This window comes from Scleropages formosus, chromosome 2 (genome assembly GCF_900964775.1).
Source record: "Scleropages formosus chromosome 2, fSclFor1.1, whole genome shotgun sequence".
Taxonomy (NCBI): Eukaryota; Metazoa; Chordata; class Actinopteri; order Osteoglossiformes; family Osteoglossidae; genus Scleropages; species Scleropages formosus.
This window is the reverse complement of record NC_041807.1, coordinates 37747370-37769742: the sequence shown is the minus strand read 5'-3', so window position 1 is coordinate 37769742 and position 22373 is coordinate 37747370. Positions and strand designations below refer to the sequence as shown.

Sequence of the window (22373 nt, the reverse complement as noted above, 5' to 3'; positions counted from 1 at the left end):
ATTAGTAACGTCGTAGCACAACGTGTTACTCACGTGTTCATGGTGGTGCTGCTGTGAACAAACCTACTGCGCTGCCAGTCACATAAAAGTATAGCACATACAATTATGTTCTATACATAATACTTGATAATGATAATAAACACTTGTGTTACTGCTTTATGTATTTACTGTACTTTTTATCATTATTTTACAGTTTACCCTTTCTACTTATAGACGTTTTCTATGAAACAGTGTGCTGTGTTATGCCGACAGCAGCATCAAAAATCTCATGTTTACAGCGTCTCTTGACTGCATCGAGGCTACACCATCTAGGTTTGTATGAGAACACTCTATGATCGGGGCTATACCATCTATGTTTCTATAAGTACACTCTACGATCGAGGCTATACCACATAGGTTCTTACAAGTACACTCTGTGATGTTCGCACAACGATGAAATCACCTAACGACACATTTCTTAGAACGTATCCCTGTCGTTAAGCGGCGCATGTCTATTAGTTTGAAACAGATTACAATTTCTACATAGGTGGCGGGACTGCAGTGGACTCTAATATCATTGTAGCTGCTTGCACATAATGAAGTTATCTGGATAATTTATTACATTATGTTTACCTACAATGGGGGCGCGGTGGTGCAGTGGGTTGGACCGGGTCCTGCTCTCCGGTGGGTCTGGGGTTCGAGTCCCGCTTGGGGTGCCTTGCGGCGGACTGGCATCCCGTCCTGGGTGTGTCCCCTCCCCCTCTGGCCTTACGCCCTGTGTTACCGGGTAGGCTCCAGTTCTCCGCGACCCTGTATGGGACGGGCGGTTCTGAAAATGTGTGTGTGTGTGTTTACCTACAGTACTGTGCAAAAGTCTTAGGCACTTAGATGTTTCACAAAAATATTTGTTTCAGATGGTTATTTAACATCTTCTGCACTGGTGTCATTGGGAAAGAGTATATTTTAGATTTCCAAGCATTCCTTTTGCAAAAAGTCACTGTATTACAATAAGGGTTTTGTATGTCGTTAAAGAAAGAAAGTATACACACACACACACACACACACACTGTCTGAAGACTGCTTGTCCCAAGCGGGGTCGCGGCAAACCGGAGCCTAACCCGGCAACACAGGGTGCAAGGCTAGAGGAGGAGGGAACACATCCAGGATGAAACGCCAGTCCATCGCAAGGCACCCCAAGCAGGACTCAACTCCAGACCTGCCAGAGAGCGGGACCCGGCCAAGCCCGCTGCAATCTCGCTCGGGACAACTGGTTGTTGACGATGGATGGTTACTAAGCTTTGTAGGAAGTTTATTAATTAAGAGCGTTATTTTCAGAAGCATTCTCACTTTACAGCTTTTTTCCTCAGCCAAGTGCCTAAAACGTTTGCACAGTACTGCATTAACACAATGTACATAATAGCCAAGAAAGAAGGGTGACCTCAGACTCCAAATGAGAATAGGTTTGGTCTTTCTCAAGAGAGTCAGAAGACCTAGAACCGAGGCCTCGATGGAAGGATATTGGTCGCGGGTTCGCTGCCTCTTGGCAAGGCTGTCTTCATCACTGATACCAGCCACCAGGTATTTGAGACCCGTGATCCAAGTACGGGCCTCTTCCCCACTGCTAGAGACCAGGTCCAGCGACTCCATGTGCTCGCCATAGTAGATGCTGAAGCAGCAGTTGGGATCGAAGCTGCCGTCGGCATAGCGCTGGAAGATCTCCGACTGCTTGCCCTCGCACACCTCACGGATGGAGTCAATGGAGACTGCAGCAACAGAAAAAGTGAGAATGAGTGAGGGAGTCCAAAAGAGGGGAGGCACATCAGGAAACCAGACGTGTGCAAATCGGCTTAAGAAACCAAAGTCAAGCTTCTGTGAAAGAATTCATTAGGATTTTTCTTTCTGTCACAAATCCCACTTCTTCAAGCCAAATGTTACATTAGAAATAAATCTAAAAGAGCCCCTAGAGCAAAATGCTATATCTTTTTTTTGCCCCCCTTCCCAATATCCCACCAAAAAAAAATCACAGTGCATATTAATACTACAATTATAAACACTGTAACCTAATTCTACAGTTATGATCAGTGGTAAATGTTGAAAGTGTGCCAAAAATATTACTGTCACAAGAAGAAATTAAAAAAATCACAAACTTTCCAACATTTCACAGAAAAATAAACACCACCCCATCTTGCAAAAAAAGACATGATAAAACTACACTAATGATCACTGGTAATTGAGAGGACTGCAGTGAATGTATTTGACGTAAATTCGGATTTACGGAAAAAATAAAATAAACGGATAGCGCTTTTAATTTTAATTTTTAATTTTTTAAAATTAATTTAATTAAAATTTTAATTTTTAATTTTAAAGTATGAAGGTGGACAAAGATTCTTGTCTATAGCACGGGAACCAGGATTAGCCGTATTGTATAAATACGATAGTGAAGGATGCTGCATGTATAAAGGAGCACGTGATGATGCTGAATGGTAGGGGAGGAGGGGGAATCTGACATGCGTAGCTATTCACCTACGTAAGGGGTTGAAGAACGGTCAAAAAAATGTGATCTTTAAGCCAGTATAGTTCTGTGAACACCATGTGAATCCCATGTTTTGCAAAAGACTGCGATATTTCCCAGGTATGGTCTCGTAGCACTGAGGTGCGGAGGGCTATCGAGACATTCCAGAACCCCTTTGAGTCATCGTGTATGGCTTTTTCACTTGCAGCTGACAATGCATTTCTTCACAAAGAGAAGCTCCCATGGTTTTGCTTAATTGCTGCACTGCTGTCTCCGCGGAGCACGAAGCAAAAGCATTTAAGTCACAAGAAGTGCCGGCGGTACGTAGCTGTACTCTAAAGGCCTTACAGCAGCTTTTATACAGTAATGGCTTTGGGGTGCGTGTAAGAAACCCTCCTCATCTGCAGCCTTCTGAGCGGCTTGGACCCCAGAGGACCTCTTGTCACCTAACCGATTGTATCGTTCTTATGCAGCACAGCAGACCAGACATCTCTGCTCTTCAGGAGAGCTGACGCACAGGCCTCCCAGCAGCCGCTCGCCTCGGCACGGCCCGGGCGGGTCTGGCCTCTGAGTTCAGCTTCTGAATCAGCCATCGCACCGCGTACCAGCAGCCTAGGGGCTCGGATGTGAGGCGCGAAGAGGGAACACTGCCAGGGATCCAAGCAGACGGTGGAGGTCAGAGCGCGGCGGAGACGGACCGTGCGAGGCTTCCTCGCTGGTGCTGAAGAGGGCGGAGGCGGCCGGCTCCAGTCAACGCTCAACACGACCGCCGCAGGGAGGGCGCAGATAGTCTGGGAATAACTGTGGCGGGTCGTGGGGTCGGATTGGGGCCGTTCGGAGGATTAGAGCGTGGCTGGAAGCGAGGACGTGACTGTGTGCGACTCTGGGCTTGCCATCCTATTGCCCCCCAGTCTGGGGAACAGGGTAATCTCAGATCAGTGCCACTACCTGTCAGACTCAGCAAGCACTTAACACTCACCCCCACGACCATACTACACCGAGGCCCATCGGGACGTAATTAAAGCGGCAGATACAACGTCATGTTCACTTTCCTCACATCCCAATATCTTTCCATTTCAATGTAAGATTTAAAATTTAAAATGCTGATTCTAGACTGTTTTTTCTTAGTTTTACTTGATCCGGGGAGTCTTTTGCACAGCAGAACTTCTGTCATGGGCCGCAGAAGCATTTGTGTATAACTTATTCCAAATGGAAGCATTTTAATGAACATCGTCATGCTGCTTGCCTTGTGTGTGCAGCTGCGTTGCAGTTATAATGTTCAGTTACACATGGAAAATTTCTGAAAACTTATTAAGCTGATTTTAATATCTTACCTTTCTGGGGCAACTGTCCTAATTAAACTAGTTTATGAAACATAAATCTGAGGACAAATAGCTTCTGTGTTTCATTCATATTCAGATTAAGCATTTAATAATCAAGAAAATTGTGATATGCTGTGTGCTGCACTGAATGTGTATTAACTGCATGTTTATGCGGTGGAGCTATAAATAAAAAGAGAATTTGATTGATATTTTAATATATTAATATTAATCATCACATTCTATTTGAAGGAAAGGTGTGAGAGAAGGTGCACAGTCTTGCAAAGCACCTTTCTTTGCAATAATTACACTGTAAGTTATAATTTAAATATTATAGAGGAGATAGCACATGGCGACACAATACAGTGACAGTTAATTTTAATGAGAGTGTGGCTGAAACAGGGAAAAGCAAATCATTGTTGATAGAACAAAAACTTGGAGAATTTAATGCTTTGGTCTTAACAGAAAAATTATATTATTAATATTTCCTCCATTTTTTTTCTTTGCAGCTGTAGAGTCCCAGATACACATTCCCGTTCAAGGACTACAACTCTGGCATTGCCCAAGGTCCACATCCCCAAGATGAAACAATGCGCCCGGAATGTGATTTTTCGCGATCTCCACAATTCCTAGCAAGAGATGAATAATGTATGAAAGCCGCACAGGCAGGGACATTTTCTCAACGCTTGTTTTAGAGATGTACTTCACCTGAGTGTTGGATACTCTAATGATAAACCTCGTGCTTCCGAAAACAATGATCAGTGCATCGCATCGAATCTCCCCCTGGTCCGGACTGTTGAGAAAGGCGTCACCGAGGGCATTTCCTCCAGGTATTCAGCTGTTCATTGCTTTAATTAGCCTATTTATTCAAAATCAAGTCTATCATCTGTAAAATTAAACTCGATTCATAATAGATGTAGCTTAAGGACCTTATTAATTTTGGAATGGAAAGTTAGTTGAGCAGTACTTCTGGGGATAAAAAGACTGACTTCTTCTCTGACACCGTTTGTAAATACCAATATCATATTTTTCCATTTTTACACTGACACATTTTTTGTGTAAATTTCATGAACAATAATATTACACAGCATGGCAAAATTAAATATTTCGAATAAGCACCCAACCAATAACTCTGGTACATTTCAGTACTGGTATATTTCAATTATTTGAAAGGAAATGGTAAATTTCCCTCATGTGCAGCAACATCCACAGCTGCTTTTACATGACTTGACATGAAAAGTGGAAATCACATTTTATGGGCCAAAACTTTGATTTTGCTGGTTCAATGCAGCCCTACAAACAATTCAACACAAGCAATACTTAAATTATCTGTGACTTTGGGCTGACTAGGCTGTCACTAACTTCCCGATGAGGATCATGTGAAAACATTTCAGCACAAGATGAACAATGGTGCTACCTTCATAGGCCAATAACAAGCAAGAGGTAATAGTTGTTAAGTGGTACCCTTCACAGACCAGCAGCACACACGGCATGATGGTGGTTCTCCTTCCGCAATTCAAAGCAAGCAAGCAAGAGCGGAACGGTAGAGTTACATAGTTCAAGAGCAAGCAAGATCAATGCAGAGTGAGAGATTTACATAGTTTAGCCCTCATATACTAATATCAAATAATAGATCATAATGTTAGACCAACAGCAAAAATGAGATGATAGTGGTTATCCTCCCATAGACTGACAGCACTCAGCCATTGCCTTTGGGCCCAAGGTCCCAGGTTCACATTCCAGCTGTAGTACCCTTGAGCAAGGTACTTACACTAAATTGCTTGAGTAAAAAATTACTCAGCTGTATAAATGGGTAAATAGTAATAAGTATCTTAGCATTGGAAGTCACTCGGGAGAAAAGCATCAGGTAAATGAGATGATAGTGGTTCCCCCTTCATAGACTAATAGCAATCATGGGATGATTACGTCATGAAGACCAACAGCAAGCATGAGATGATTATACTTATCCCACCATAAACCAATACCAGTCAAGAGAGGTGATTTTATTTTCCCTCAGACACCAACTGCAAGCAGGGGATGATAGTGTAAATCCTTCCATAGATCTAAGCAGCAGAGACTTTGAAGAAATCGAACTTGGATTCTATACCCTATTCTCTAGAGTTTCAGCAAAGGGACCGAGACTTACTCTTGGCCTTCTCATTCTTCCTGGAGGGCCGCCAGCGAATGCAGGACTTGTGTTCATCCAGATAGAAGAAGCGGACAAGGCCCTTGGAGCCCCCACGGAGCTTCACCATCTGGGTCCCGGTCTGCATGGAGTTCATGCATTTCTCCACTGACAGAGAGAGAGGAAACAGATTGACAAGGTAAACATAACATTCAGAGGTGAGCCTGTGGAAGAGTGGAGGCAACAGACATGCACATGGCAAAGGAAAAATCGGCATTAAGCACAGACATCAATGCAGTTTCTATTGCCAGTAACCACAAAAACAGAAGAGCAATTGTAGACATTCAGAAGATTCAAATGAAGGTCAGTTACATGAGCCAGACATCCAAGAAGTCGACCTGGAGCTCAGAACAACACTGAGATTGTGATTTTTGGCTTCTTTTAAACAGGCCATAGGGAATGGAAGGTCTGATGGGTGTAGCACATCTCTGAGCTCCTTCATGAGAGAACCATGAAGCAACCACCACAAAAGCACAAGTTCTTCATTTTAGGTGCAAAAAAAGCATTTCTATGCTTGACAGTCATACCTGGGAGATGGACATTAGACATGAAACTCATCTAAAGGGTTGGATGTCAAACCTTCCGAAATTCCATTTACATACCCAACTCCATGATGTCTAACTTCAGATGTTTGGCCACATCATCCCCCAGTCCCCACTATATATCTACTGGATATGTATGCCCTGCTATATAGTTCCACACTTCAGCACTGCATGAAGTACTACTATGATAGGGCTTCAATTGCCTTGAAAAGGCATATAACTCCAAGCAGTCTTCATTCACAAGACTCATGGTAAAGTAGAATCCGAACCACCCATTTGAACTTGTTCTGTCTGGAATTAACAAGAATTTAAAGTATGACGACTCGGTACTCACAGAACATTCACCATGTGGTTTCTACAAGACAATGAGCCAGGCGTAATGGCAATATTACTTCATGCAGTAATGCACAGTTAATGGATAAGCTTGAGGGCATCACAACCATCACAAACTGCCAAAATTCATCCATTACTTTAATCACACTGAACTCAATATGTTTGAAAGAAATGATTTGCAACGATTGTTAATAAACCTGCCAAGTGCACCCTATATTATGTTTTATATAGTGGTAGGAGTGAGATACATGGCTTGTTAGGCAATGATACACGCTTTCACATGCTCAGAAGAGAAACAACGTCAACGTGGGGTGAATTATGGCCGATTAAGAGCACACTGTGGTCACAGGATAATCACAGGGCAAGACATGACTTCAGCCTAATAATTTATTAAGCTCTCTGAGGCATGTTGGCAAGGGTGCTATATGAAAATCAATTGAATTGATTTATTTAGCACACTGCTAGAGGCAAATACAACAAGTACAAGCAGCCCCTCCTTCACAGGAAAAAAAAGGCAGTTTGACTGGTATGTGCCAATAAAATGAGTAATAAAAGTAATTCCAAAATACTTGATCTGTATACTTATTCCGCATAAAGGGCGAATCAAATAGAACAGAGAAGCATGTAGCACAGCGAGGTGCGCTGGTGTCTCACAGTGCCTGGGTGGCGCGAGAGGACATGGGTTTGATCCCTGCTCAGTCTATGAGTAGTGTGTGTGTGTGTGTGTGTGTGTGTGTGTGTGTGTGTGTGTGTGTGTGTGTTTTTTTCCTCCCATAGTCCAAAGACAGGCTGCTCAGGTTCCCCATAGAATGTGAGTGACAGGGAGAATGTGTTCCACTGGTGTATGGATGAGTGACCCAGTGTAAGTAGTGTGTCTAGCAGTGTAAGTCACTGTGGTGAATAAGGTGTGTGAGCTGATGACACTACATAGTATCCATTGTAAGTTGCTTTGGAGAAAAGCATCTGCTAAGTAAATAAATGTAAGCAAGATGGAACCTGAGCAGCTGGCTAAAATGTGACTGTTTATAATATAGTACTATATGGTATAGAGGTGAAAGGGGTGTGGTGGCGCAGTCCTGCTCTCCGGTGGGTCTGGGGTTCGAGTCCCGCTTGGGGTGCCTTGTGACGGACTGGCATCCTGTCCTGGGTGTGTCCCCTCCGGCCTTGTGCCCTGTGTTACTGGGTTGGCTCCGGTTCCCTGCGACCCCGTATGGGACAAGCGGTTCTGAAAATGTGTGTGGTATAGAGGTGTATACTATAACAGAAATTAAGACAGCAATTCTCTGGCATATTTTTGCAAATGTATATTTTGAATTATTGCACACAAAAACCTGAACATTCATTATCTTGATAAAAGCCCATTTTGCAAAAAAAAAAAAACAAGAAAAACGTGCATCATTTTCAGTTATTATGTGAGTAATCTCAGTAATTTTTCAGTGCTTAGAGGAAACCAAATGTTAAAGGAACACAGGATATGCAGCAGATCAACAAGATCCATAGTGGCAGTACCCAGGAGACCGCCTGCCCATCGATCCGGAGCACATGCAACAGGGAAGGGGCCAGGTCACAGCGGTGCCCTGTGGTCCAGATAATGGAAAACCAGCCATTCATTTGCAGGCCGGTGCTGGAGTACAGGCAGCATAAGAGCACATATTAAAAATAAGCCAAAGGCCTGTATGGTGCATCATAATCAATCATTATTAGATACCAGTCATTTCTGGATCAAACCTTTCCAGCTCAACTTCAGATAACTTGAGGAAGAAAAGGGTACTTAATGGGGTGGGTTGTGTGCCCATCAACAGGATGCAGTATCTAAGAGCGAGACGGAGAGAGGGGAAGGGAGACAGAGACAGAGGCAGAGACGGGAGGGGAAGAGAGAAGCTGCCTGCCTCAGGCTGAATAATCAAGACAGTGCATCTCACTAGCGGTCTCTCCATGTGTCTCACCAGCCCCCTGCTGCCTTCCTGCCCCCCGAGCGCATAGTATGGTGAGGCTACCGGGCCCCAGAAAACTGAGAGACATCCTCGTGTTGCATGCAGACAGTACAAAAATTAAATGGTCCTGTTGCCGCAGCAGTTAAAAAAATCCATGCAAATGCATTTATATTTAATAAGGCCGTTTCACAAAGAGGGGGGTTCGGTGGCGCAGTGGGTTTGACCAGATCCTGCTCTCTGGTGGGTCTGGGGTTTGAGTCCCACTTGGGGTGCCTTGCGACGGACTGGCGTCCCGTCCTGGATGTGTCCCTTCCCTCCTCCAGCCCTACACCCTGTGTTCCTGGGTTAGGTTCTGGCTCCCCACAACCGCACATGGGACAAGTGGTTTCAGACAGTGTGTGTGTGTGTGTGTGTGTGTGTGTGTGTGTGCGTGTGTGTGTGTGCGTGTGCGTGTGTGCGTGTGTGCGCGCTTCACAAAGCCTTCCAAGGCACTTCCAACAAAGGGACATAGCTGCTTCTTAGCTCAAAGGCAGCCCAGTGAGCAGAGAGGGCACTTCATCAGAGTCGAAGAGATGACCCGCCAAGTGGGCGGATAAGAAAAAGGGGATAAGGAGAGTGAAGGGTTAAGAGTCCTGCTGGGAAAGAGAACGGCAAAGCAAACTTGCAAAATCGTGCTCGCGACAACGTCCCGCCATTCGTCGACAGGAGTGCTCCTCGGACAAATTTAGACGCAATTATCGGGCGATCAGAAAACTTGTTTGCGATCATTTACCCCTTCACCTGCATCATATGTTGGAGAGTGGAAAGGAAAGGAAGCCCCCAGCAGACATGTGGAGGATCAGAAATGGACATCTCGGCGCGTTGTTGGCTGCTCATGAGGGCAAACCGAACGCCGCACCATAATCCATGACAACACCGAGATCTGCGAGGGAACTTATTAGCACGCATAGCTGGGGAATCTGTGCCAAATCCTAGCCGTGCTTAAAAACTCAAGCGGGGGAACTAAACTATTGTCATTAAAGGCCCCCCAAGCTCCCTGCTGTGATTAATAAAGGTTATCTCTGTAGTGCATCTCTCCAGACCGCTTCAGAGGGCCGTAGTATCTGAAATTCTCCGCGGTGAAAATGTGCTCGCCAAATTGATTCTTTTTATAGAACATCCATACTCTGCAACCATTGTGCTTTTCTGCGAGGCGAGACCAATGCTCCTTTTCATACACACAGGGCTCCCAAGAAACCACTAGACAAATACGGAGCGATAGGATCAGAGACAGGGATGGGATAGGGTTAGGGATAGCAATAGGGTTAGCCATAGGGATAAGGTTAGAGTTTGTGATAGGGGTAGGGTTAGAGTTAGGGATAAGGATAGGGTTAGGGTTAGCAGGAAATGAGAACACATGTTTTTTTTCCATGTGTTCTGCAGCAGTTCCCAGTGATGTAGGACAGTTGCAGTTTGTGTTGCTTTCATTCTCACATCCTTTTCATCCCATGCAGATATTTCCCAGATTTCATTTCACATTTTCAGAACCGCTTGTCCCTTAGGGGGTCACGGGGAACCGGAGCCTACCCGGCAACACAGGGCGTAAGGCCGGAGGGGGAAGGGGACACACCCAGGACGGGACGCCAGTCCGCCGCAAGGCACCCCAAGCGGGACTTGAACCCCAGACCCACTGGAGAGCAGGACTGCGGTCTAACCCACTGCGCCACCGCACCCCCCTGTTATTTCCCAGATTGCCACATGTAAATTTTACAGCAGATCTGCACAAGCACGAACGCAAGACTTTATCCAGCTGAACAATATATTTTATAAATCCTTTTGCTCGCTCCTTTACTTCCAGTGGAACATGTCTTGCCATCATATTTGTTGTTTAACACAGCATGTTATTGTACTTGATGCAAAGATAAGACAAAAGCCAGCCTTTGTGTGTGTGTGTGTGTGAGAGATCTTACAGAAAGTCAGAGATGCAGTGATGCTCTGCTGTCACAGTCATTCAGTCCTCAGTGGAGTAGATGCATTTCTACATTTTCTTAATTGAAGAATATTAAATATAAACCACACAGAGGAGACCACTGGGAAATAATCCAGAGGCACATGGCACTGCTACTAGTAGTAACACTGATTACCTGAAAAAAAAAAACAAGAATTTTTCCACTGATGTATGGATGAGTGACCCAGTGTAAGTAGTGTATCTAGCAGTGTAAGTCACCGCGGTGAATAAGGTGTGTGGGCTCATAACACTACATAGAGTTCATTGGAAGTCGCTTTGGAGAAATGCGTCTGACCTAAGAGCCACCCAGCAGTACAAGAACTTGGTGTGGGGGGAGGGTTAGGTAATATTGTATGTGTATACATTGTAGAAAGGGTCTGATCCTAATTCCCTTAGGGTTAGGGTTAGGGTTACAGATGTTGGTGTGTGTGTGTGTGTGTGTGTGTGTGTGTGTGTGTGTGTGTGTGTGTGTGTATGGATGGGAGTGTGACTGAAATGGAATTTTAATTCATACCTACAACCAACCTATCGAACGTCAAACTCTCAATTCTCAGTTTGCACATAAAAAGTCCAGCAAATCCATCACAAATGACAAAGCTCAACAATTAAATTACTGCGTATTCTGTATTCTGTAACATCCTCCAGATTTTTCAGTCCAACAACATCTGCTGAAACGAGTCAAAGATCAAGAAAAAAAGAAAAGACCTGCAAGTTCTTACTCCAGCAGGTGGCGTAGTGGTTAGAACGGTTACTTTCTGATCAGAAGGTTAGAGGTTCATACTGAAACAACAGGAATACCCTGCTATGTAAATGGGCAGATCATGGTGAAGTCCATTATGTAACAGTATAAATCACACTCGACAAAGGTGCGAGATTAGTGATGATGCTCAAACCTTGGTCTGGTCTGACCAGTAAAATAGCAGCAGCACCCAGCAGTGAGGGTGTCAGCAGAGTAAAAGTGGAGTGTATGGGTGACCAGCTGCAGGAAGCCCTTGTTCGTGAAGAGCCATTTTACTCCTCTTCAACTCTTCTCTAGGTCGGGGCTGGTTGCTGTGGAAACCGGGTTAGGGTTAAAGCATTTCCCTCCAAAAAACACCAAAAAAAAGCAGAAGAGTGCACAGCACCGACTCGGTGCCGTTTTAATTCCTGATCTCATTGGTACATCTTGTCCCTCAGGTGCCCCTTTCTACCACATCATGCAGAACCTTCCTGACAGTAGGTACACCCAAAGGCACACGCTTCCGCGAGAAAATGTGCACAAAAACCCCCTACTAACAATACAACTGAAGCTGGGTGCTGTAATTCAGAATTATAGCTGTGAAGTCAAAAAATAGGAACGGAACCAGGGGCAATTAAGTCGAATCGAAAACAGGATCACGGATGAGGGCAAATCTAAGAAAGGCAAAAATAAAGATGTCCAAATACATTTAAAAGGCTGAATATGACAAAAAAAAAAAAAATCACTTTAATTTGAAGCCAAAAAAAGGATCTTATGCTAGTGTAGAGCTTGGGTTAAAATCACTGCAGTTGAGTGAAGGATGATGGGAGAGATTTAAATCGTTCAGGCAATTTAAATTCAATTCGTTGTGTATTTCCACAGCAGTTATCACAAATAGAATATTCTGTGTGTTACAGCACACTGTTTCAGGGTGATAAAATATACAGGAATGATTAACTTCTCAGAAAAGGCAGCACAAGGGGTTGGAGAAGCTACAGCCGTGGTGGGTGGACATCAATATCGGTTCTAAAGAGAAGGGAACAGGTTCTGAACAAGAGCTGACAACAGGTAATCAGAGGGGTCGTGACCCCCCTCTGCCATCTTCCTCAGGAGCGGAGGTTGGAGGGGGAATGAGAAATTGAACCGTGTAAAATGAAGCGGCATCGCAGAACAGCAGGTAGCGCTGGTGCCACGCAACTCTTGGGCTGGAAGTTCGAAAGCAAGGTTTGAGCGGGTTTTCTCAGGGTTCTCTGGTTTCCTCCCATACTCCAAAGCCATGTTTCTTAGATGATTGCTGACTTAGCATTTTAGTTTGGCGCTCACAGTGCTTACTGTAGGATAACTAGCATTTTAAGCCGCTGTTGGACAAAGTTGTCAATTAAATGCAGATGAATAACGATGCGGCAGAGGGAAGCGTTATAGGAAACAGCCTGCGGAATCCAGGAGCCCAACTTTTTTCCTTTACATCAATCTTAAGCCGAGGGATTGTCGCTGGTCCATATGGCCCGGCATCCGTCGACAGGTGTTCACACCTCGCAGGTGTTTCTTACTGACGCAAAACACCCTGACCCACTTTCCGGAGCTAATACGAGAGCGGCGAGCTGCCGGGGAGGACGTCAAACTCAATGCGCACGGATCGGTGAAGGTCCACAGTAATCTGCATAAGGCTGAAGCTGACCGTATGAAGCTGCTGGGGTCTGTTTCCGGAATCTTCTCCAGCATCATCGAAAACAAGACAGCTAATGACGTGGCTGCGTTTTGAGATTCTATTGGCTGTTGACCACGATCTGGAACCTGAGATATGAGAGCTTCTATATTTTCCACCCTTAAATATTACCTTTAATCTCCTTGTTCTTACAGGCACCAACATCATTTCTTTTTAAAACAAATTATTCTTCAATTTCAACATTTTTCTCAAAAAAAAAAAAGAAACCCTCAGTACACTTCTCATGTACAAGCCCCTTGATATCGAGTGGCACCGACTACAGCACACACTTGAGTTGTTCATTTTTTCAAGTTAATTCCAGCACTGATTAAATTTAATTTATTGCGCCGCGGTCCATTTTTCACAAGTGCCGGCGTCCTGAATGCCTGAGAACACTTGAGCAGCACTCTTGTCCCGTCACGGGAACAGTACCATCCCCAAGGGGTAAATGGATTGACAATGTGTGCTTTTTATAGATAATAGAAGTGCGTTATAATGCAGCAATGCATCTGATTAGAAAATGGAGTAGTTATCAGGGTAAACTGAGGAAGAAAAAAATCTTTTAACTCCACAGAACAGGTAAATAACTGCAGCTGTTACCAAGTTTTTTTTTCTTTTAATTATTTAACCAGTATTTACATGATTCCTTTCTCCAGGGTAGCTTACAGTATTAGGTTTTTATACTCAGGTACAGTTATTCAGATGGATAATTTTTACTGTATAAATTTTGGGTAAGGACTTTCTTTAAGGGAACTACAGCACAGGGTCTGATGGAAATCCAGAAGCTTCAAGCTGGACAACGACAGCCCTAATCACTACACCACCTATTGTCCTCATTAAAGAATGGCATACAAAAAGAAATACAGTCATACATAAGTGTATCCACATGGATGAACTCGTGATCTCAGTACACAAGTGGTTGCACTTCCGACACAAACTTAAAAAAAAAAAAACTTTAGAAACTCGAAACTCTACACTCTACAGTTAGACCGAACTTCCCCGCCGCCCACCCAGCTGTCCCTCTTACCGATCTGCCCCATTCTCCATTTGGGTGTCGCCACGATGCTACCGCTGATCCAGAAGAAAACTTCCGCCAGGCGAGACACGGAAGCCTTCTGCCATAGCTTCGGGGAGGTGAGCGGCACCGGTGAGGCGGGCTGGGCCTGAGGGGGGCACCTCCTGGCTGGGGATGGCGCCACGGCGGTGGGCATCATAAACGGAGACAGGGACACGATGGCCTGGGGGCCGGTCATCACGGCCGCACTCATGATTCAGACGGTGGATCGCGTCAAAAAGCCGCTCGCAAAACACATCTAGTCAAACGAGCACGACGAATGGGCTTCAGTGTGCTTAAAAGGTGACCCTCTTGAAAATAAATCAACTCGAGTAGTTCCTGCAGAGAGAAAAACTGGCGAGGAAAACAACAAGCAATAAATCAGGTCGGCAGACTTCTCTAACCTGTGAACCACGCCCACCCTATCAGACCACCTAACCTCTAGAAGAAGCTACCTCTACAGCCAGAGTTGGCGGAGGCGGCTAAATGACGATCATGATTTTTGTTCATCAAAAAAAAAGGCTCCCAGGTTCTGCACCAGCTTTCCAGTCCAGCTCTCCGGACATTAAAGAAATTTGATGCTCATAGTTTCTTCTTCTTGATGGATCTTGTTTTTCTTTTGAAAGAGACTCTTCAGTTAAGGCGAAGCCCAAGTCTGGTTCCACTCAGACCCAGGAGAGCCATCTCTGCATATGCTTCAGCAAAGGTGCTCCACTGGAATTCAATTACCACTCCCACACGAGCGTAAGCCACTGTTCGGAGGGACGAAGCAGCGGTGCACCGCGATGCAAACAACAAACTGCGCGACACATGTCAGTCGGAAATCCTAAATCCCTCTGAACCCATAATCCAGGGCTCAACCTGGAGCTCTAGCCAGGCAGGAGGATTTACACACTGCCTGTAACAGTTTGCAAAAAGAAAAAAAAGAAGGCAGGAGGAAGAGCAACTGAGAGAAAGACCAAGGGTGGGATGGTACCAATACCACAGTTTTTTTTTAACCAATCGTAAAGCCCTTCACATTTGTCAAAAGGGCTCCAACGGGAGGTGCTGTGAATAAGAATGTGGTAAAAATACCGTGGATTTCACTGTTTACAAGCCAGGAAGACTGTAGAGGTGATTTTTCTCTCTTTCTCATTCCCTTTCTCGCTGTTTTAATGTAGGGGAGGGATGTCTTCTTATAATTAGGGCTCAGGTACAAGGCCGTGCTGCTGTCATCAGCGGTGAGCGGGGAAGAGAAGCATGCACACACCTTGGTTGAACCGCTGACGGCTAGGGCCCTATTAAATTCTCCAAGCGCACAAAGTGGTGTAATTCCAGGTGGAAATTAAGAGGGGACATTGCTTTTGCACATAAAAAGGATTTTTTTTAATGCTCAGCAGAGAAACCTGCCTTGCTCATCAACATTAACCCCCAACAGCCACAAACAGCCACCAGAATTTTGAATTTTAATGAAAGGTATCTATATATGTAACTCAGATATTATTGGTGACTTTGCAATAAGAAAAATTGTGGAGTATCACTGGAAGAGACGCTGAAGATGCTGACAACTTCCGCTTCTTGGGTCAAAAAATCAGCAGAGGATCTAGCGGTCAAGACATACATCAGATACAAGCACTTGGAAGAGCTACATTGAAGCTTCTAGTCTTCAAATGTGCTGATAGATCTATGAGAAGGAAGTTGACCTTAATTCAAGAAATGATGCTTTCTATCATTCTGTATGATGTGAAATGGGACATTGAAGCAGCAGGGCATGAGACACACGGACTCCTTTGAAATAAGGTGAGTTTTAAGGACACTATGGACAGTCAGGAAACCAAACAGATGGACGTTGGGTCAAACCAGGCCAAAACTCTCATTGGAAGTTCAAATGATAATACTGAGGTTATCATACTTTCAAGAAACCATCCAAAGATGGGATTCTCTCAAGATGAGAGTAATGTTTGGGAAAGTTGATGGAAAAAGACAGAAGGAGCAGCAGTCATGGATGGATGAGCTCAGTCAGAGAAACAAAGAACAAACCCCTTTCAACAGCAAGGACACAAGCTGAGGATAGAACATTATGGAGAACCTGTAAATATATGGTCGCCAAAAGTCAAGACTAACTTGAAAGCACTCAACAGCAAAAACTGTTGAAAGTCTCCCATGGCTGAGGCTATCAGCGAAAAGCTTGTAAGACCAAATGTGTTCTTAATTTCCCAGCTATCCGGAGTCTGTTGCGTGGAACAGAGGACAGGGGGACGGTTGGACCCAAGTGTAGGATTGTTTGTCAGAAAACGAGGGGTCAGGCGAGTTCTCGTTGTCGGGAACGGGTGAAGAGTCGGTCAATTGGCGGTCAGAGTGGGAGCGAGGATCCACGGACGTAGCCAGGAGACGAGGCGAATGGTCAGAAACCGGGGACCGAAAGCAATTGGGACATGCACAAAAGGAGGACATTTGTCTCATTGAGATTCCACAAGCGCGATGGAGCTGAGGAGGGTCTTTTAAAGCCAAATGCTCTAATTGTCATCAAGTGCTTGATCGGCATCAGGTGCTCTCTATTGTGGTGCAGGTGTGGACGTGACAGGGTCAGACTTTGGCAGCTCAACGGAACAACTGACCCAACGCGCAACGTGAGCCACAACTTCACAATGCAGCAAAACGTCAAGTAACAAATAATTCCAAGATGCAAAATACACAAAAATTTCAATCTGACATTTAAAGCTGAGGGACACAATATTCTGACAAAACGTTACTATTTCACGGATTCCACAAATTTTTCCATTCTAATAAAGCCAAGAAAAGAGTGTAATTTATATATAGGTTAATTAAATAGTGTAAATAATCTAAAATTTTATAATGTAATATAAGTGTAATTTATACGTATTAATATTCGATACTTTAATATATGTATGTATGTATGGTATATGTATATATATATATATATATATATATATTTTATTTCTGTTACTGGGTTTCAGCATTTATATTTTCCATTCTTAATCGTTTTTTTCATTTTTAGCAAAAATGCTAATGAATGACATGACTTTGCAGGTATGATTAAGCCCCTTAAAATGATTTCATCCCATGATACACAACGAATCAGGAAGGATGGGAAAGTCTAGTTTGCCGTAGATGCACAAGTTTTAAAAAAACTACAGAGACTGGACCTTTATTGAAGACAATAACCTAGCTAATACATCCCCAATCCCAGATGAATTTATTGTCTGATAAAACTTATCTCCAGTCCAAGTTTCCTTCAAAGCAATCCATTAACCTGACATTACACAGGGTTTGCCCTCTTATTTTCTCATAATGAACTACTGATCTGCATTATATGAGAAACAGCCATCGGGACTCATTGCTTCTTCCTTTAATACAGCTGATTTATTCCGGTACCCAACACTCTGGTGACACTGAAAAAATATTTGGAAGATGCTTTGTTTCACTCAAGTCACTTGTTCACCTGCAGTATGTCAGATGAAGAAAAATGGCACTTATAAACACGGCATAAAACTATGCCTAATAAAACGTATAATATATGACTATATAATGAGTAATTTATTAAGGCAAAATGCTAGTCTTTGTCATATATCTTTAACCCTAAATGAGAAAGTCAATTAATATGAAGTGTGACTTTGGATAAGCCCAAAACAGAATACTGAATTGTGATTTTTTTTTAAATAATGTTTTACTTTGAAATTAATTTCAGCAATGATCTAAGCCCGTGGTTTCAAAAATCTGTTCATCTGGAGACAAGCAGTGTGAATAAAGCCAAGTTCAGTAATTACTCCATGGCTGATCGATGGCAAACTTCATCGCCGCGCTGCCGGCAGAGAGATCACTTTGGTTTGTTTATTATTAGCCATTATTTACCTGACTCTTGTCCAAAGAACTTGTCTGAACGTTTCGTTTGTACACAAGCTACTTATAACAGGTTACTCATTTATTCAACTGTGTAATTTTAACTGGATCAGTGCAGGTACTTTGACAAAGTGTAGTGCAGCAGGAGCCGGGATTCAGACCCGTGTCCACCTGTTTGCAAGGCGATGGCTCTAACCACTGCGCCATCTGCTGCTGACTATCACTATTGCATTGTGCTGGGGAACAAGATCCCTCGGTGCTGCTGAATCCCTTCCAGCATTCAAACAGCATCTCACACTTCATCTCTTCTGGGCCACCCCCCATTCCTTCACAACCTCCTTCCGTTAAATCTACATATTTTCCTTTTCATATCTGACTTCTATAAGCAGCTAATGGAATATGGGCACTATGACAATAGCAGGATAAAACAAACTTACTGCGCTTCAATAATGGTGTGTATGTATCTATCTAATCCCTCTGTCACTGTAACGCACCTTTGTTTGCTCTGGAGAAAAGTCTGCTAAATAAATAAATGTAAACTTCCATGTAAGTGGGCTTCTTTTAGGCTTCTCGGCTATAAGCCATTGTCTTGGCAGTGCGATGAAACAAAATGATTATGATGTCTGGGAAGTTATAGACAGGCTGGCTCAGAGCTTGACAGCGGGCTGTATATTTTATTTCGTACTTTTTATTTAATTTTATAGACAGTTGGAATGTGCCAACTCTTCATCACGGTGACCGCTACGCATATCCAATGGATAAAAGGTCAAACATCTTCATCCTTGGCCCTTGCAGAAACTGGGGTGATGGCATCTACCTGGGGCCTGCCGAAAATCTGGGACTTCTCGGTTACGGCTGCGTATGATCACAACAGTGTATTTACCTTCACGTACCATCAGGGTAACGATAACAACTTCCAAGCTCTGTAGTCCGAGTTCTCCCGGAGCGTGCCGAGAGGAGCCATCTGGCCGCGCCGAAGCACGACTCACCATTATGACACACTTCCTCCAATTTGTTCAGTACCAAAATGAACATCTTGATCATTAGAGTTGACGCATTGGTGACTCTCTTTGGCTTCTTCACGGCTCAAAGGGCAGCCGCGCTGACAGGCAGCCAGTAATACAAACCAAGCGTCTAGGGAATGTGGGCTGGCACTTAAAAGGAGAATGCCTTCACACTGCTCGGCGCTCGGAGTTCCTCGACGCGACGCAAAATTTCTTTGCTTCGGCTACGTCTGAGAGCAAGGAACTGCTCCTGGGAGCAGCTTAAAGGGTCATTTTGTGGTTTCCGCCCCACTGTTCTGTGTTGAGTCAACACGGTGTCTGCTAACGTACACGTTTGAAGTGGAAAGTTCCACATTAAGGGCAATTTCAGGTGGAAAGTGTTGAACTGAACAGGATGACCAGAACGTTGTTCGGTTCCTTCGTTATTAGGGAAAGGGATAGGCTTAGGGTGAGATGAGGTTAGGGTTAGGGTTACTTCTAGGGTTTGATGGGGTTATGCTGTGAATTAGATGGGGTTGGGGTTAGGGTTAGATAGGGATAGGGTTAGTTTTAGGACTTGATGCGGTTATGGTGTGGATTAGATGAGGTTAGAGTTACATTTCACTTGTTTTTTGATTAAAAGATTTTTGGCAAATTTTTTAGGAAAAGTCCTTAGAGTTAGGGTTAGGGTTAGTTTTAGGGTTTGATGGGGTTATGCTGTGAATTAGATGGGGTTAGGAATAGGGTTAGATAGGGGTTAGGGTTAAGGGTTACATGAGGTTAGAGTTACACTTCACTTGTTTTTTGATTAAAAGATTTTTGGCAAATTTTTTGAGGAAAAGTCCTTTGAGTTAGGCCTAGGGTTAGATGGAATCAGGGTTAGGGTTGGATGGGTTTTGGTTTGGGTTCGCTCATGCTTTTTGTTCATTGGTGCTTTGAGAGTTCCTTAGAGATGTGACCTATCCCTTCTTTGTCAGACGACCAGCACTTTAATCGGCATGTCGAGCATCATTAACGTTAGCCAGGTCTGTTGGATCACTGCACTGCGCACAATAACTTCCAAATACGCAGATTTCCTGCACATGGAGACAAAGAGTGCTGGGCAGCGTCGGGCACGCTGGCAGGGTGAGCCGAAAAATCAGCCACCGCCGGGTCCTAACAAGCTCTCTGTCGGCGTCCAGATCCACCACGTTTCCCACTAGCCTCAGCGCCTCTTCCCTCCGCTCTAACAAGCTCGCGCCCGGTGCTGTTGCCGTTTTTATTTAAGAGCAGCTTGGCAAGGGAGCTCTGGGAAGAGGCTTCCCAAAACCTGATTAAAAATACACACGACTCATAATGAGCAGAAAAGAATGGGGGGAGAAAGGCATTTCACATTTACAGCAGCCAAAGTCCATGTTCCAGTGAAATAAAAAATATTAACGGTGCGTAATTGAAGCGATTCCCATCATCCGTGCTACGGAACAGGCAAAACCTACCGCTTCCCAGTGCCAGGTACCAAAGCAGTACCTCCTTGGCCATGAGAGCCATGAAACGAAATGAGTCCCGATCTCTTCACAGTGGAGACGGTTGGATGCCTGGATGACATGAGGGTCAAGAGGTGTTGAAGGACCAGCCATCTCCTGATTGGTCCTTCCGGAGAGTTCTACTCCAGGTCAAACAGGTCCTCTGCTGTCAAAGCATAGCCGTTCTACAAGGAGGGGTGCGACGGGGGAGGGGTGACTGACAGTGAGCTATTAATAAAATCCGTGAGGAGCGCCTTGCCACGGCAACAAGCATCGAGTATCTGCTCCATCATCATTCACCTGCCAATTATTTCAGGGCAAGTGAGACGCTCTACAATTTCTTTATGACAACACGCAATTCATAGGATGGATTTTTCAATAGGTCCTGTTTATGCAGAGGATGGCGATAAAGAGGCATGAAATTTTCAACGTACGTAGAGCCACAAGGCTCGTGGCGGTAGCTCTACCGAGAAATTTTTACTATTTAACCTTTGCTTAACCTTTCAGAGATGCTGCCTCTCTTTTTTTAGGAGAACTCGCTACGAAAGCAGCACGAGCACAAATTCCGTGACACAGACAAGCAAAAACGCAAAGCATAAAAAAACTGCAAATGCTATTATCCAAAATTTGTATTTAAGGATGAAGAGTGGAAGAAAAATGAACTTCCAACCGTTTGCCATCGGCAGTTTGGCAGTTTCCAGTCGTAGACGATTCCAAATCTTTTGATGTTTCTTGCTAAAATCAATTACGGTAATGAGTTCCCGCAATTTAAAAATGTGTAGGGAATTATTCTGGCTTGTAGGAGCAGAAAATGTGAAAGCTCTTGTGCCTTGTACCAGGACAAATTTAGGAAAGAAAAACAAAACACAATCATAGGAGCGTAAAACCATAATGTTGCTTTAAGGAATAAAGTGTGTCCATGGATAGAGAGCAGGATCACACAACTCTAACATCAAAATACACTAATTATTTTAAACCAATAAATGCCCCTTTCATTCATTCATTCATTCATTCACTCACTCACTCATTCACTTGAGTTCACCCAGTGGGGAGTGACACCTTCCGATTACAGTATGTGATCACTGTCAGAGCTCCACGATGGATCGCATGGAATTACCGCAGTAACAAGGCAGGATCACATCACGCATGTATAACAATGTCTCCCAAGTGTAAAACACATATGAAGGCATCGTTAGACAGATGTCAAAGCCAAAAGGCCAGCGGTTTATAAAATAAAAACCATTATTTGGTTTCTGTTTGTTTCTTACATTTGCATGACAGTTATTAATTTCGCAATAAATAAAGCCGGTTCGTCCAGCACCGCCAGCAGCACACATTCCTCGAGTTGCTGCCTATGGAACTAATAAGAAATACAGTAGTAATTACGGCAGGCGGTGTGGTGTAAGTTTATGTAGCTGTCAGGAGATCAGGAGAGAGTGGTTCTAAAAGAAATGGGCTCTGAGGCCATTTCTGAATGCTGAAAGGGATTCAGCAGCTCTGAGGGAGGGAGGGAGGGAGCTCATTCCACTACACTAGAGCTGGGAACCTGCAGTTTTCTGACTTTGGACCCCTTGTTAGTGGGCTCACCAAAAAAAGCACAACTTCAGTATGGTGGCTTTTGGAACATACAGTAGGTACCCTTGGGCCCACGAATTGGGCCTTCAGCTCCACATAGCGGGATTTTTTTCTCATTATATCGGCCTTTTTTACTGCTGCACGCAGTGATCTGAAATGAAAATAAGTGAGTGCTCTGCATTCATTATTTTCATAAATATGACGT

At 44.1% G+C, this 22373-nt stretch overlaps 1 protein-coding gene across 5 annotated transcripts in view; it reads right to left on the bottom strand.

The window, feature by feature from the left end:
• The window catches only part of plch2a (phospholipase C, eta 2a), a 166734-nt gene that overhangs the window by 48437 nt on the left and 95924 nt on the right, over window positions 1-22373 (bottom strand). For all 5 annotated transcript variants that reach the window (XM_018736553.2, XM_018736552.2, XM_018736556.2 and 2 more), the window contains 2 exons: window positions 5957-6103; window positions 1499-1742 (listed from right to left, as the gene is read on the bottom strand). In XM_018736553.2, coding sequence (XP_018592069.2) covers window positions 1499-1742; window positions 5957-6103 — 391 coding nt within the window. The remainder of the gene's footprint in view (window positions 1-1498; window positions 1743-5956; window positions 6104-22373) is intronic.